Source organism: Phoenix dactylifera, unplaced genomic scaffold, assembly GCF_009389715.1.
Source record: "Phoenix dactylifera cultivar Barhee BC4 unplaced genomic scaffold, palm_55x_up_171113_PBpolish2nd_filt_p 000990F, whole genome shotgun sequence".
Taxonomy (NCBI): domain Eukaryota; kingdom Viridiplantae; phylum Streptophyta; class Magnoliopsida; order Arecales; family Arecaceae; genus Phoenix; species Phoenix dactylifera.
The window spans coordinates 138,816-156,109 of record NW_024068345.1 but is presented as its reverse complement, the minus strand read 5'-3'; the positions used below and the strand labels follow the sequence as shown (position 1 = coordinate 156,109).

Here is a 17,294-nt window from a genome sequence, read left to right as displayed (position 1 = left end):
GAAGAAATCCTCTTGCCGAAGTGTGTCCTGCGGGGGATCCTCTGATGCCTAAATCAGAATAATACTCAAAGAACAAAGGAGGTTCTTAGTGGATGACAGTGAGATGGTCTGTCAAAGCACCAGAATACTTACCTGAAAGGTCTCCCGGAGAGTGGATTATATAGGCGAAGGCGAGCGCCTATCACCTAGGAATTCGAACACAAGGGTCGACTATAATTAGCAGGCCTCCACACACTCCGAGAACTAGGCATGAGCATTTTGCATGCATATCACACCCTACCCATTTTGCTGGTGCAATTTCGAAAACCACCCAAGATCACGGCCGAGGTGTTGCCAACTATGGAGGTTTTGAAATTTGAAGAGCCACTCACGTGCTTCTAGGCTTGCCACGTGGTGAGCTTTAGTTGTCATTTCAGAGGCTTCATGGCGAGCTTTGGTTGGCCGGCCCTTTGTATGAGTTGTGGTCGGTTCCGAGGCACATTAATGTTTTTTTTAAAAAAAATGCAAAAAATATTTTGCAGGCTTTGTCACAATAAATGGATGCCATAACACAAGGCACATAATAAAACAAGGCAAGATTGAACATAAAACCATACTGCTTCTATGGAATTCAGGAACTTTGGTTTCTACAAACAGTGAATTGATTAAACAAGGACTTGCCTGGCAAGAATTGAGACCATTTGGATTCCTTATAACTTGAAAAAGGTTAGAAGTGCTTAACTCATTTCCAAGCGTTCATCTTACGATAAGTGTAAGTTCTGGGCTATCTTTATAGGATGTCTCATTAAAGTGAAAGTGGAATTCCCCCCTTTTTCCTTTCCATCCACCTGGATCTCTTCCGTTCCTCTATTTTTTACGAATCTTCTTGTTCTTCCGAACGAAGGAAGGGGTCCTTTTAGGCGGATCCCTCGTGTTCCTGTTTAGTCTCCATTCTGAAAGTTGTTTCTACATGGTTTTCTTCCTCACTTTCACCCCTTTCTTGAAGTATCATAGTGTGATACGAGACTTTACAATTGAATATATAGAAATTTTCATAAAGCATTTGCATTTCAACAATCATATTTTGCTTGTGTTATAACAAGGAGATTACTGATGCACCAAATAACTCAATGATGCTATAGATAACAACCTTTCGTGATAGAGAACTACCAATGTACCATTGATGATTTTTCAGTTAATGGAGAGAGAGTTAACATGTTAGGTGATTTGTTCATCTGCAAATTGGTCTCTTAAGCAGATTTCAATAGGATTCCACTTTTTTAATTTAAAAAAAGACCTTCCAACATCATTTACTCTTTATTAAAATTCTGCTAATAACCGGTACAACTTTAAAAAAAATCTTTCAAAGAAACCTAATGGAGAAAGTATAATGATGGAATGTATGAATTCATTAGATCAATTTAAGAAGAGTACGCAAAAACAGACAACACATATTCAGACTCAAACTGTTGGAAACCAATTTGGGGAAAATTATGGGAATCGGGTGAATAGAATAACAGGTGCTGAAAAGCAACTATGACAGGGAAAGCAACTAGAAAAACTAGACAGGGAAATTGTTCGTACTTCTGTGACAAAAATAAGAGAATTAAAATGTAAAGGCCTTCGAACTGTACAAGTTGCTTTTATGTGAGCATGATAGTATGGACTTTTGGATGCGTGATAGCTCCCATGACTCCAATAATCTGTCTTAATTTTTTCTGTGCTTGTCAGGTAAAAAATCATGGCTTATGAATACACAGTGTTGGACAGCAATAACTTTCATGCTTCTGATGCTTGTGAAATCCTAAAAATAATTAGTTTATAAAATGAATTTTTATCCTTTATAATATTGGCATAATAATCACTGACACAGATATGACAGATGACAATGGAGCTAGAGCAGTGCTCATTACTTCGGTGGAGCCTCGTCAACTTAAAAAATGTTAGGACTGAAAGAGGAAAGCTTATTATATGCTGAGATGTTATGGCTAGAGTGTGTGGAAAAAGAAGGTTCTGGGAGTACCAAACAACTTAATGAATTCGCTATATGATCAACCTTTCGCTAAAGCACTTGTCAAGTATATAATGGTCATTAGTATTTAATGCTCGTTTCTTTTTTTAATTGAAGTGGTCATTTACAGCAGGGCACTTATGTCATCTATAATTTTCTTTATTATTCTAAACTACTAAACAAAACACTGTTTGCACGACATTGCTTGTTTTGGCTTTTAGCAGACTTGCATGCCTCCCTTCCAAGGCTAAAAGGCAACACTTAATGTTTGACTCCCATTGGACGAAGATTCTTATCTTGATAGGTATCAAGATAATTGGGAATTGGGAAGACTTAAAGAAGAGAAAAATGAAAAGACTTATTTCTGGTTTGAAAAACCTCTAGTAACTTTTCTTTTCGATTATAAACGATAGAATTGTCCATTGCGATATATAAAAAATGATCGGTTTGAAAATGCTGTACGAAATGAAATGTCACAATATTTTTTTTATACATGTCCAAGTAATGGGAAAAAAATATATCTTTTACATATCCACCTAGTTTATCGACTTTTTCGGAAATGATAGAACGAAAAATGTCTTTGTACACGACAAAAAAATTATCCCATGAAGACCTGTATAATTATTGGGTTTATACCAATTTGTTCATGAATAATGTGCAGACACACATGGGCACATTGCACACCCACTTCAAAAATAACATAATATATACCGGTGTTTACCACATGTATTGCACATGGCAAATATCCGCACGCACACACACATTTGTATACACATACTTGTATACATTTAAATTTTGCATATAATAAACATATACACACATTCTTAACTGTACGATAATAATTGTGCAATGCCTAAGCCAAATATGGAGATCTATGCACGGTCAAGACCTTAACAACAACATCTTCAAGGTTTAATCCAGATTCATGATGACTATCAATGAAGTTATTGCCATAAATTTTGTGCAGCAGGACCCCTATCTTAGTAATCTACTATGCACGATATGGGTTACCTGGTATAAGACTACAATAGTGGGCTTTGCACAGCCATACAGAAATTTGATATCCAAAACTTGAAGTTCTTCAAGCCTGTGATAAAAAAAAAAGTGTTAAATTTCAAAATATTTTGACAAAAAATCATTATTGCAAGTATAATAAGTGATTATATTATCAGAACAGCTGTATAAACTTAAATGCAGGCACCAGGTTCTGCCATCCCCTCTTTCCAGAGCATCTTTCTCATCACCTGTGTTGCATCACTTTCCTCCCAAATTTTTAAGAGGGATTACAGTGCATGGTCTACGCTTTACTCAAGTGGGAAAGAAAGTTACAGGCAGATTTAGGATGCTCACACGGAAATCTTAATCATCCTGCTGGCATAGGAATAACTACAAACAATGACGTAATTGAAGATATGCTCATGCTTTACAGAAGGAAAACCACATAAGTAGATTAGGCATATTTTAAGCCATCAAAGAAAGAACACAAAAATGAAGTGGACGAGGAGGGCATGTCACTTGACAAAAGACGTCAAAGTGTTTGAAACACCTTAGAAGCATTTGTGCAACACTTATATACATATATGGGTGGAGTTATATTTCTCCAGTTGGCGCAATTTTAAAAATTGCTCCCACTGGAAAAATACATGTTTCCCCTAATAACATGCATGGATGAACATTATTTGCACGGTGGTAATTTTGTCATTTTGACTGTGCCGTTAATGCAACTTTTTTCTATAAGAGTTACTTAAACTTTTTGTTGTAATACTAATAATTGCAAATCATTCAAAATACCACTATGCAAGTAAACTGCTCGCTGCAATTTATCAGGGGTAAGAGCATCATCTTCTGGTGGGAGCAAGTACTAGACCTACTCCAGCCAAAGCCATATTATTCTCTACCTTTTCTGTCTGTGCATATGTAACTACACTTGATAATATGTTTGAATCATCTGTTGCTCTATACAGAACTAATCTAGTTAAATATTACAAGTATCATAGCCATATAAAAAAGTCCGCCGAACCGGTACTAGGACCCATACCAGTCGATGGCTGATTTGGTATGGTATCGATTTAATACCATACCGACACACGATATGCAAAGGCATACCGGTTCGAAACCGACATGCCAATTTTTTTCAATGTTTTTTATGTTTGATTTATTGGTAATCAATTTTTTTAACTTTTTGATGATGTTAAGTATAATTTAATATTTTTTGATTTTTTTTATGTTTCTGTGATCCCGATACAACCTAAATCATGCATCTTGTTGTTTTAAAATGATACAAAACATAAAATGATTAGTAAGGTGTTGCATGCTACAAGAAGCAACATGAAATATCCTAAAATTAATTAGGGGAATACAAAATATAATATGATATAATCAATTACAAATATTTAAAATACAACTTACATATCGACATCTAAAATCTCGTCGAGTAGTGATGCCTCTCATAGATATCCGGATCATTAGCATCATTAGGAGGCACATCAGTTACCTCTCTAACTAAAAGGCGTTGTAGTCCAATATGCTCATCCCATAAGGAACATGCTATAGGTTATAGCCACTCTTGGATCTCTCTTTGAACCTCTAGCTCTGAGAGATGTCCTCTAGCGGATAATACAGCTGTAAAGGAGCCCATTTGAATGTACCCGTAGCAAAATCTCACCCGTAAAATGCTTCAGGCTACATAGGGCAGTAGTCACCAGAAGACGATGCCTCAAAAGCACCATATTTATATTCATATCCGTATGGGTCATAGGTTGCAAGTAATAGGATCCAGCATACGACTTGAAATCTGATATATCTATAGATCCTACTCCACGTGCGAGGTCATCTGCAGTTGCATCATGCCCTCCTGAATAACCTCGAGAAGCCAATCTCCAATATACAATCGTATCTTCGCGGGCTGTACTAGATCGTACATCATAATCTCTATCCTGTGTGACATGCGTAAACTGAGACTCATAGGTGAATCGAAGACCATTCTGCAGTTGTCTCATAAACGATGGTCTCATGTCCTACACTCCCTGGCCAGCAGATCCATGATCACCAAAATTGTCACCGTTGTTCTTCCTGATATCTAAATTTGAGTGAACTGACTCTTCCACACTCTCCATCGAGATTGCAACTATCTTTTCTTTTTCTTTTTTGCTGCGCCGAGCAACTGTCTACTTACCCTTCGTGCCCCTTCCTACCTAGTTATGTTGGAAGGATGGATATCACCCTCCCGATTGAATCGACCGGATAGCGTGGTAGCTTCGTTGAAACAACTCTCAATCATATCTTTAGAAGAATATCTCGAATAAAAAGTCATATGATGATCGGCTCCTCAATGACCAATGTGGCTATAACTGATCAACTGGAAGGATGAATGAAATGTTGCAATCTGCCCATTGCCCTACATCCATCCTAACCTCGCTAGCTACAAAATTGGCCAATAGTAGAAACAATCATGGCTCATCAAGCTCCGGCTTCGGCTGCTGGTCCATAAGCCATCCGATCATAGGATCATCCTTATCGTCAATAAAAACATTATAGATCGAATCTGTATACTTTAGCTCTACTTTCTCCTAAATGCATTTTAGCCTCAACCTTAAATTGTAGTGAATATACACAAGGTCATTGAAGCACTTATATGTCAAACGGTTCTTCTGCTTGCTATGGATGGGGACAAAAGTGGACCAGTTGCGCTCACAACCACTCAAGGAGACCGTCTGAGAGAGGATCTGGATAGCTAACCGCTTAAGATTTCTCGCGGACAAATCAAAATGAATCCACCATTCAGCAGCAAAAATATTGAAAAAAAAGTACATATAAGATAGTATCATATTAGTAACCATCTAACATCGGATAGTAATTATTGTTGATATGTAATATACCTGCATTCATAATATTTTACATATGACAGCTGTCAAGACTCCAAAGCTATCAGTGCCCTCTTTAAATTTTTCGTTTATGAAAAAGAATCGTGTTGTAATATGTTAATTATTGAAATAGAAAAATTATTTCTGGACATCAGCCCTATGTCTAGAAATAGATGAAGGCATAAATTATTTTATGAATTCTGTACAAAATGATCTCTTAGGAGGTCACCAAATTGCTTGAGCAATCACCTGAGCTATAGGAGGGTCCATTGCCTGGGTCGACTAGGCTACTTGACAACTATGATCTATGTTTAACTTAATGAAACATCAAAAGCCCAATTCTAGAATTTATATAATTGCGAAAATAGACTTGTGAGTTTATACACAAAACTCACATGGGGAATAAGTATACTTGCTGCAACTTGCATACTGAGCACTGAATGCAATAAATCACATGGGGATAAGTGTCATGTTGCAGTAGACAAAACTTAAGGGCATATCAGTATTTGCACATGTTAAGGCAACACAAGAACTTCAGCATGCATTTCTGAATGTAATTATGCTATCAATGGACTTAGTATTTGTATGCATCCATATATATCCTTATGTATGCATATTCAAGACATGTTCTTGGGTTTCTATTGCTACAATCAAGGTCTGCAATATCGGAACTAGCACCCAGGCCGGTAAGCTGACGATATGGTAAAGTACACCCCCATGTTGTGCTATTCCAGCATGAACCAATAGGCCAACTGGCAAGGGATGGGGTGAGGGAGAAGGAGAGAGAAGAAAAGAGAGATACAGAGGATGAGAGAGGGAGGGAGGGAGGGAGAGAGCAAGGAGGGAGGGGGAGAGAGAAGGAAAGAGATGAAAAGAGAGAGAGGGAGGGAGAGGGAGAGGAAGGGATGGAGAGAGGAGAGAGCATCGATGAGTGAGGGCTGCCAGAACAGGATCGAGAGAGGGGAAGAGAGGGCTTTTCCTCTCTCCTTCGTGCATCAGAACAGGTGCAGAGCCCCTATTTCGAAAGGAAACAGGGAATTTGGCCCCTTTTTACTGTTTTTTGAACTTTTTGAAATGAAGTCAACAACGTGTGCCTACTTCACTTAAAAAATTAAAAAAAAAAAGAAAATAATAAGTGAAGTCAGCAGTGGCTGTCGACTTCACTTTAAAAAAATTCAAAAAACATATAAAAGGGGGCCGAAATCCCTAGGGGGTCCGCCCCTGTTCCGACACACAAAGAAGAGAGAGCTTCGAAAGTCCTCTCTCCCCCCTACCTTGAGTCTAGCCCAGCAGCCCTCGCTCACCGCCGCCCTCTCCCTCCTTTCCTTCCTCCCCCTCTCCCTACCTCCCTCTCTTTTTTCCTCTCTTTCCTTCTCCCTCTCCCCCTCCACTGATTTCTTGATTTGAAAGCTAGAACCATCCCGATCCGCCGCCAATACGGCTCGATACCCCCCCGAACCAAGCGGTTCAAGACGATTCCACCATCCTTGGCTAGAATCCATATGGTACATCCTATAAAATCTCTAATACTAAATTAAGAATCATACTAATTGCATTAATTTTTTTTTAAGTGCATCTATATTTTACACCCATCATCTTATATATCCATTTCGCATATCAAATGCCCATAAGCCAATAAACTGGCATTTGTCGATATCTTTACCATGTTTGTGATTCCATTCAGTTATGTGCGTGCCTAGGTAAGAAATAGTTTCTCAAAAAGTTAAAGGCCCAGAAGCTTTAATTTAATTTATAAGTTTCTGAATAGTCCTCAAATCATCAGAGGAGACTTCTGCTGTAAGTCTATATATAAATATATTCTTGAAGATCAAACTTTGCGAAGTGTAAGACATAGAATGGGAATTTCTTTAAATTGCATAGCAATTAATAGGCAATTCATATCTCGTTTCTTTCTTGAGCATCTTAAGACCTAAGTCCATTTTGCTCAGCCAAGTTAGGTTATGGTAAGTTTGATGCATTCTAAGAATATAATTATGGGTGTTTTTTCATCTTGCAAAGAGGATTTGAGATTTAGTATCAGCTCTATCTTTTCCTATTCATATTTGTTTCTAGTTGCGAGATGAAAATTTGATGAGATTCGAGTGAGAAACTTCAAGAAACTCAACCAACTTTCTTCTTCCAATTCTTTAAGACCATACAAAAGCTTATAAGTAAGGAAAAATAGAATTTTAATGAGAAATAAATGTTTGTGCTGACTAATCTTTTACTATGATCAGAAATTCACTATCATGCTTTGCATGTATCCAAATAGGTTGGAATAAATAAATATACATAGTACAATATAATACAAATAGTTATAGAGGTACAATATCAAAAAATAAGAAATAACAATGATGTGCAAAAAAAATGTCCATAAAAGAAGGGTTATTCAAGGATGATCAAACAACAAACAGATGGTTCACAAATATAGAAGTATTTAATAGGGTAATAAAAATAATAGAGGTAACACATGCTTTTTCTACTACCCCATGATAGGATCATCTTATACTAATAAAAATATTTTTCACCACCAGACAGCAACGGTAAGCAAAGCTGCTCCTATTAAGGCATCAAACAGCAATATACAATGATAAACAGATGAATAAATTTCCATTAGAACACTTACAAAAAACAAAGATATACATTAATTTCTACATAAATAATTCAGTCTTCCCAGAATACTTGTTAAATGGTTAATGACTATTTAATACTACATTTCCTGGTACCTGATGTTGAATGCTTCCTTTAGTTGTCCTTTGTTATCAAAGGGTATGACCTGGGGAAACAACAGAGAAATTAAATATTGAAAACTTCTCAGTTAGCACTCAAAGGTTCAGGATTCCTCTATTTTGTATTACATCTAAACATTACGGGTAAAAAAACACAAGAATTAAATGTTGCAATAAAATGAGCGACTAAGTTATCACCTTGAACAAACCATCATATAGGTGGAGACCAATTAATCTACAGTCTGGATCAATTATGCCAATCTACAAGGGAAAAAAGAGATACTGAGATAGCAACTCACATAATTTAGAGGCTAAAACCTCAAAAACTGAGCATGACAAACACACAGAGACAAGAACTACCACTGAAATAATTCTATGATCCCCTACGAAAGAAGAAAGTCTGCAATAATTGCCTATAATCATGCATCAATATATACAAGCACTCCTTAAGACCATGACTGAAAAATACACCAAAAAATAGAGAAAATACAACTGCTATGATGATCCAATAAAGCATCACCATAGTTACAAAGCATCTGCTGTTGCAATCACCCAACAGACAACAACAAAATATAGCTAAAAAATGTGATTGTAAATGCTTCTTTGTATGCGTCTGCAAGTATGTAGAATTGTGGGGAAACATTTTTCACAAATGAAGCTCATTACCTAAAACAATTACTTGGTCTCTCTAAGTACAAGGAAAGAAAAAACTCCATTCCCCTAAAACATCCTCAATTGATATAGCTGAGATACCATTAAAGCCTTCCTACACAAGTTTAATGCAATAAGCAATCATATTTTGATTGCATGTAAGAACCAAGTGTTAAGCAAAATGCCCTATCCTATCCAATTAATTCAAATGTTGGGAGACCTCCTACCTCTTGAAATTTAATGAGTAAGCCTAGAAGAATTATTGAGTCTAGCCCAGGCATATTTCATTAAGGATCCATTCTTTAGCAGGTAAATATCACAGAAAAAATGGTCAACTTTTCCATTGACCAACTTACCCATGTTCTTGTGCTTCTTTCAATGGATAAATTATTTTTCCATAGGTAGCATTTACCCATGAAATAGGGGGAAAGTCTTACCCACCTAAGAGATGGATAAGTCATTTTCCCATCAGCCGGAAAAATAATTTTTTTGTTTATCCCTAAAATATAATATAAAATATATTTTAATGTATATTATTATATTATAAAATATAATATAATATATATTATTGTAGTATAAAATATAATATAATGTAATATATATTATGATATTATAAAACATAATATATTATATTATATGTTATTACATATTATACTATATATAATATAATATGATATGATATGATATGATATAATATATAATATAAAATAATATAATATAATATTATTATCATATAATAATATGTTATTATTATAATATAGCAATATTATATTCAAATATAACATATTATATTTTTATTATAATATAATAATATCATTATTATATAATATTATAATATAATATGTTAAAATATTATATTATCTATATTATATTATATATAATATAATATAATTATATATAATAATATTTATGTAATAAAGGGTATTATGAAAAATATGGATCGATCTTAGCAACTTATTTGGGAAAGCCGTAATGCAAAAAACATGGTAATAGATTCCGGAGCTATTTTCCAATGCATAAAAGAACATGAACAAATTATTTTTCTATCTAAATGTTGCCTGAGAAATATTTACCTAGAAAAATGCATATTTCTGGGTAAGTTTTTTACCCACCAAAGAACGAGCCCTAAATTGTGTTATAACAAGCCCTCCAAGCTAAGTTTGATGCATCACTCTTTCCTTCACCCCCATCCATGGTCAGACGCAACACACAATTTGCACCAATACTAACAGCAATGCCTTAAACATGCATCACCATTCAACTTCAGACATACTCTAAGACTAAGGCCCTATTTATTGTCGTTGGCGGTAGAGCTTTTAGGGGGCATTTGGTAACCCCAACAGAATCACCACAATGATCTAAGATCTCCGGTGATCCGAATACTGGGATGATTTGATCACCAGTGATCTAAGATCAATGTGTTTGATAGGCCATCATCCAGTGATTAAAAATCTCCGGATATCCATGAGTAACTTGTTTGGTATGGTACGGGGATCCAAGATCACCGACCACATAATACCACAAATACCCCTGATATATCTTAGATGGATTTTTTATATATTTTTAATTCTCATGAATCAAAAATATAAGTCAATATGCTAATTCCTATAATAGCTCCATAATTTTATCACATATTCTACTTTTAGTTTTAGTAGCCCTTATCATACATTTATTAATCATATAAAATATATTATAGTAAAATATTAATATATTTATCAATATATTAATTATTAATATATTCTATAAAAATATATTTGTTACTCCTATAAATTATTAATCATTTAAAAATATGTTATTTTCATTATAGAATTAATATTTTTATTTATACTTATAATATTTTTTAATATTAATAATTATTTTGATTAAGAAAATAAGGTAAATAGGAGATATATTAAATATTTTCATTATATAAATATAAAATATAATAATATATTTCTACTATAATTTAAAATTATCCTTCAATAATAATAGGATAATAATATGATTAGAAATATATTATAATATAATATATATATCATTAATATAATATATAATATCAACATAATATTATATATATATAACATTAACATAATATATTGATGGTATATTGATATATCAATTTTTCTGCTAAATTGAGGGGTATTTTTGTATTTAATTTTCAACACATGATCACTGTCTTGAAGTGATCTTGGATTTCCAACCTCAAGGATGGGTATTCCATCACCGAGTTGGGTGGTGATTTGAGAAGTGAAGGTGTTTTAGGATCATCGCTACGTAGGATCACCATGGTGCAACCAAACGCGGTGATCTCATCACCTCCACCCATATCAACCTTGATCCTGGGACGATCACCTCATACCAAATGCCCCCTTAGAGCTTTTAGAAGTAGAACTTTCGAAAAGTAAAGCATTTAGAAGTAGAATTTTTATAAAAAGCTAATTGTTGTTTAGTAATTATATTTCTAAAGTGCTGTAAAATTTTAACATATATTTGGTAACCAAAATAAAAAAATATTATTGGTATGATAAAATGACAATAAAGGATATGGCATATTGTTACATAGCGGAGTGTAATACAATATAATATTACATATTAAAATATTATTATATTGTATAATATTATTATAATATTGTAATATAATATTAAATATTATAGCATAATAATATAATATAATATGATATGATATAATGATATATTATTAATAGTATAATATTATTACAATGTAATATAATATTATATAATAATATTGTAATATAACGTAACAATATAATATAATATAATGGATTAGAATATAATCTAATAATAGATTATAATTTAATAGATTATATTATATTATTATTATATATTATCATATTAGATCGTATTATTGTAATATAATAATATTATCTTATATTATATGTTTATATTTTAATAACATAACATTATTATAATATAATCATAGAATAGAATATAATATAATGTAATATAATCTAACATTATCTTGTTATATTATTAATAGTAAATTATATTATTATTATAATAAGAGTATATTATATTATAATTATGTATTACTATAATAATATAATATATTATAATATTACAATATTATAATATAATATAATATTAATTTATTATTATATTATATGATATGATATAATATGTAATCATAAGATTTGTTGGTGGACATTTTGGTCATCAGAAAAAATTCATTAAAACCAAAACAGCTTCCCAACATTGACCAGAAAGCACTTTTGGGGAGAAGCTCCAAAATAAAGCTTTTTCCAAATAGACGTTTTCAGCTTTCTAACAAAACTATAACAATTTTCCGATTTTTTACCAAACACCACTATATCATTCAAAAATGCTTTTGGAGGGTTAAAAAGTGCTTTCTAACCCACCAAAATCTTTGCCAAACGGAACCTAAACCATCTACTTCATTGCTCACCAAAAATAAGTGGTTCCATGGAATTAGAGACGTCTGCAAGTGATCCTTCACTTCCACCAATGCGGTAATGGAGCTTAGATTTGAGAAACTAGATATGATCACAGAAACAAGCATGTCCCAAAAACTATCTCCAACTCCAAACAGTTCAGAGGAGCCCTAGATGAAACTGCACCTTGCATATCCAAATATATCAGCAAAAGGATTCCAATGAGCCAGCCAGATACAGGATATAGCTACCAGAGAGAAGTCCCAAATTAATAAACTCAAGGGCTTCTCAGCATGGCTTTTTAATCTTTCAATTTTGTTTGGAAAGCAAATGAAAAGTAATTCTGTAGGAATCCAGGTTCACTGAATATATGCCTTAACGTCTTCAAGTTCAACTCATATTTCCGTACCAGATAGAGAAATGAACAGGGAAAAAAGAAAAGATCATCCTCTTACCTGTCCATTATCTGTTGGGCGACCAATGCGATCCGAAACATCTCCCATAGCTCTGCACGTCACAAAAGCATGTGCTCAGATGCATATGTAATGGAAGACTGCATGAATAGAAAGAACTACTACTCGAGAAGAAGTTTACTTCTTTGTTTCATGGAAAGATTGCACAGCTTAAAAGAACATTTAGAATACAAATAGATGATGGCTAGAGTTAAATCAGAGAGAAGATGCTCCTGGAAATTCCTTGGCTATATTAGCTACTAGCAAAAGGACACATGACAAAGTTCGTAGACCAATTAAAGTACCAAGCATTTCTCCACTAAAAATTAAAGTGCTAAAGCATTTCACCATTGAAACTACCAAAGCATTTCAAAAAAATAGTCTACAGACATAACTGACATGAACTGATATGTAATGGTGATTGTGTGAAGACAGGGTGATCTGCTGTGTAAGAACACAGAAGTGAAAAGCCTAAGATTGACATATACAATCACACAAGTGATATACCAGTTGGTTTCTGATATCTAAAGATCTTTCTCCCTTCCTAAGAGGTGGATACAATCAGATGAGTTAAGTACCAGGTGATTTCTGATATCTCAAGATTTAATTTTTCTCCTTTCCTAGGACATAGATACTAGGGCATTTTCAAAGAATAAAATTGCAGATAATCTGATATATATACAAGGGTGACAAACTAATTTAGAGGGTACAACTGCAGATTAATTCGCATATGATAACTATCGTGGAGGTGCTCATGTCGACCAATATATACATATGGCATGTTCATAAGTCAACAACATACATAGTAATTTTTGCTACACTCACTCTATCTTCTACAAGGCTTGAACTGTGACTTTGAATTATGAAGACATAGAAACATCACTGAAAATATATATTTTATTTTTATGCACTTATTTTTATGCACTTCAAGATGATGTTGAAGATTAACGAACTTTCTCTAGAAAAGTAAGCAAGGAAAAAGAAGGGTGCAACTCATTTTTAACCTTGTGATGAGTTCTGAAGTCTCTGCATCCCATTGAAGAACACAAAATTTGTATCTTTCTGTAGCAATAAATAGGAAATCTTGAGGTTCACCCTACAAGATGACAAGATCAAATAGAATCAATTTAAAAACCATATATGCAAAGAAATAGGATCCATCAAAATCGCAAGAAAATAAAAGATGGATACTCACATGAGGACGGAAAAGTTCAAGTGTTGCAATTCTTCCATATATTGGAACATCCAGCATGGGCTGCAACAATAAAAATCACTTCCACATGCATTTCTATCTTTTTTTTTAAGAGGAACACTTACACATGCATAGGGCAGATACTTACATCCAGGATGCAAATTGCTAGAAAAAATAAACAGAGCACTCATGCTTATAAACATAAAAGCCAAAACTAAAAGAGATAATCCATGGTTCCAAAAAGGAGGCAGAAAGCAAACAAATGATACATCTGTAATTAGTTTGTACGTAAAATGCTTCAAGTGGATGACAATAGTTGGAGAAACAATTGGATGCAGATGCAAGAATCAGATTCAGACATCTATGCAATTCAGCTGGAGGAAAATGAAGAAATAAGTGCATATAGGAAAAAGAACTTTGATGTAATTATATTTATACATATGTACATACGTATGTATCTACATACTTATATATATAGATATGCATATGTATACATGTGCCTGTATTTCAAATATTGCAGATAAGAAACCACTAAAAGTTGAGGTCTTTCAATATAAATTTCTCATCCAAACTCCCAAATTAGCTAATAAATATAAGAAACAAGATATCTCAGAAACTAATTTTATTACCAATATTTTTTAGCAATCCTTAGACAGAACAGAGACCCATATCTAATAATTTATGGTGGGTCAAACTTAGTTTTGGAATAATTCAAATCCATGTCAATCACTAAAGAGTTTGAGAAGTATCTAAGTGTTTTGACACATATCTGGCTCGCTGATACATATCTTAGACAAATTCTTCTAGTTGAAGCAAGTGCCCAGGCAACACAAAATACAAGTAGATTTGCAATGAAGCTCAATACCTTTAAGATTCATGGTTCAAGTGTCGATGCAGAACTAGCTTTTATTAACAAAGACAATTGGTGAAACCATTTCCCAAACAAGGGAATCAAAGGATAACAAAGGCAGCAATTCCACTGCATAATTGTTTTAAATCTCTACAGTTAGCAAAAACGTTGGCATCTATTCATATATTCAGACATATACATGCATCCATACATATATCTAAATACATATACATACATATACAGATATATTTACATATATACATATATGTGTATATATATATATATATATATATATATATATATGTATTATATACATAATGGTATTTAAATTAAGCTTAAAGACAATCACCAAATTAAAATTGTACACTTCACTTGTCTCACTTCCACATTCAACTCAGAAGAGAACCCATCATAAGTAATTTCATTTTTTATTCCATTCACCAATATCTATTGGATGATTGAAAGGGGGTCATCCATTGGCTTCTAGCATTTCCTTCATGTAAAACCGATTCATGAATTCTTTGTTATGCAACTGGTTCGCTTCTAGCTTTTTCTTTCTTATCTTGCTTTCCTAGACTCTTAGGAATTATTTTTAAGCCATTCATGGAAAATTCTAACTCGCTTTCAAGGACCCAAGGGTCATATTAGTGCATGTATCTGGACCATGAATGGAATCATAGAATTTGCCTGACATTTCGTTGACCTTGTACATGCAGATTTTAGCATTATAGTCTCTTTTCACTTCAAATAAAACATCAAACTCAACAAAAATCTTTGTTAGTTGCTTACTTGATAATAGTTAAACAATATCCTCATCCCACATCTTCAATTTGTGCTCACAGCTATTCTTCAATGGATAAAGAAAATTTATAAAGACAAACGGCTTAGTTACCTGTAGGCCATGAGGAGTAAGCAAATGGATCTCAATGCGAGTACATTTACTGTAAAAATAAAGAAAAAGGCTACTTAGCAGACATACAGCAGGGAACCGTAGAATCAACATACACAATTTCTAGAATAAGGAGAAGCTACTAGATGATGCAAAAAATTATGCATACTTGCACGCCTAAACCTAAAAGTCCCAATAGACATCCAGCTTCAAAATTATAACCTTTGAAAAAGAAGTTGAGAAAGAGATCGAAAGGGGAGGAGAGGGAAGGGGGGCGGCAAGGAGGAGAAGAAGAGAGGGGAGGGGGAAGTGCACAGGAGGGAGGCCAGGAGGGAGGCCGGGAGGGAGAGAGAATTTTATTCATTTATCATTGTTTATGCAAGAACATAAAAGAAACTACTACATTGCCGTGTCCATAGTTCGGCCATTTTATGTTCTACAAAGAAATCATAAATAGTAAAAAAATTTGAAAAAAAAAAAGCAAAATAGACAAATTGATTAGGAAAATAATGAATCACCCTTGAATAAAAAAAAAGGGAATCTTTTCTTCCTGAGAAATGTACAACTCCATAGCAAATCGAAGAAAACCCTAACAAATTCCCCAAAAATACCACACCAAGCCACAATACAGATAAATGGGCGTATATTTAAAGCGAGCAATCCCGGTCCAGACCCGAACCCTAGAATCAGAAAAGCTTGAATGAACCAAAAGAGCTAGCAAGGGGGAATCGACATCAAACATTGAAACCCTAGAGAAAGGGGGAGAAATTACGCGATGATGAGGTTGAGCTCTTGGGGACTGGTGAAGTTGCCCACGCAGGAGTGGGTGACGTTGGTCGGCTTGTGGGCCGTCACCACGTAGTTCCACACGCTCATCTCCGCCCCTTCCCTCGGTTGCTAGGACGTTGTCGTCGCCGCCGCGCGTGGAGGAAGAAGAGGGGGTGGTGGTGATAGTGGAGGAGGAGGAGGAGGTGGTGGAGGTGGAGGCGGGGGTTGAGAAGGAGACTCGGGGACTAGACCGAAGAGGGGCCGAGGGTTCCCTGTGTGATTTCATGAAATAATAATAAATCCATGGCCAGCGTATTCGAAAACACAGTGACGAAGGCTCTGGGCGAGAGGCGGACGTGCGTGACTCGGGAAGTTACACGTGTGAGGGTTTCTTTGAACACGGTTGGACCTGATACCCCGAACCCTAACCTGGACCAAGATTTAGGATTTAGAGAAGATTAACCCTTGTCGACCATTGTTCCAGAAGATTTGTGTATCTAAATACGAGGAGAATGTTTAAT

At 34.4% G+C, this 17,294-nt stretch overlaps 1 protein-coding gene across 1 annotated transcript in view; it reads right to left on the bottom strand.

Moving 5' to 3' along the window:
* LOC103696820 (DNA damage-binding protein 1) overlaps positions 1–17,069 on the bottom strand; it is a 33,566-nt gene extending 16,497 nt beyond the window's left edge. The window contains 8 exon segments of the mRNA XM_039121153.1: positions 3,002–3,077; positions 8,580–8,629; positions 8,781–8,843; positions 13,078–13,129; positions 14,079–14,170; positions 14,270–14,329; positions 16,009–16,057; positions 16,778–17,069. Of these exon segments, the coding sequence (XP_038977081.1) occupies positions 3,002–3,077; positions 8,580–8,629; positions 8,781–8,843; positions 13,078–13,129; positions 14,079–14,170; positions 14,270–14,329; positions 16,009–16,057; positions 16,778–16,881 (546 nt within the window). The 5' untranslated portion in view covers positions 16,882–17,069.
* Positions 17,070–17,294: the final 225 nt, after the last annotated feature.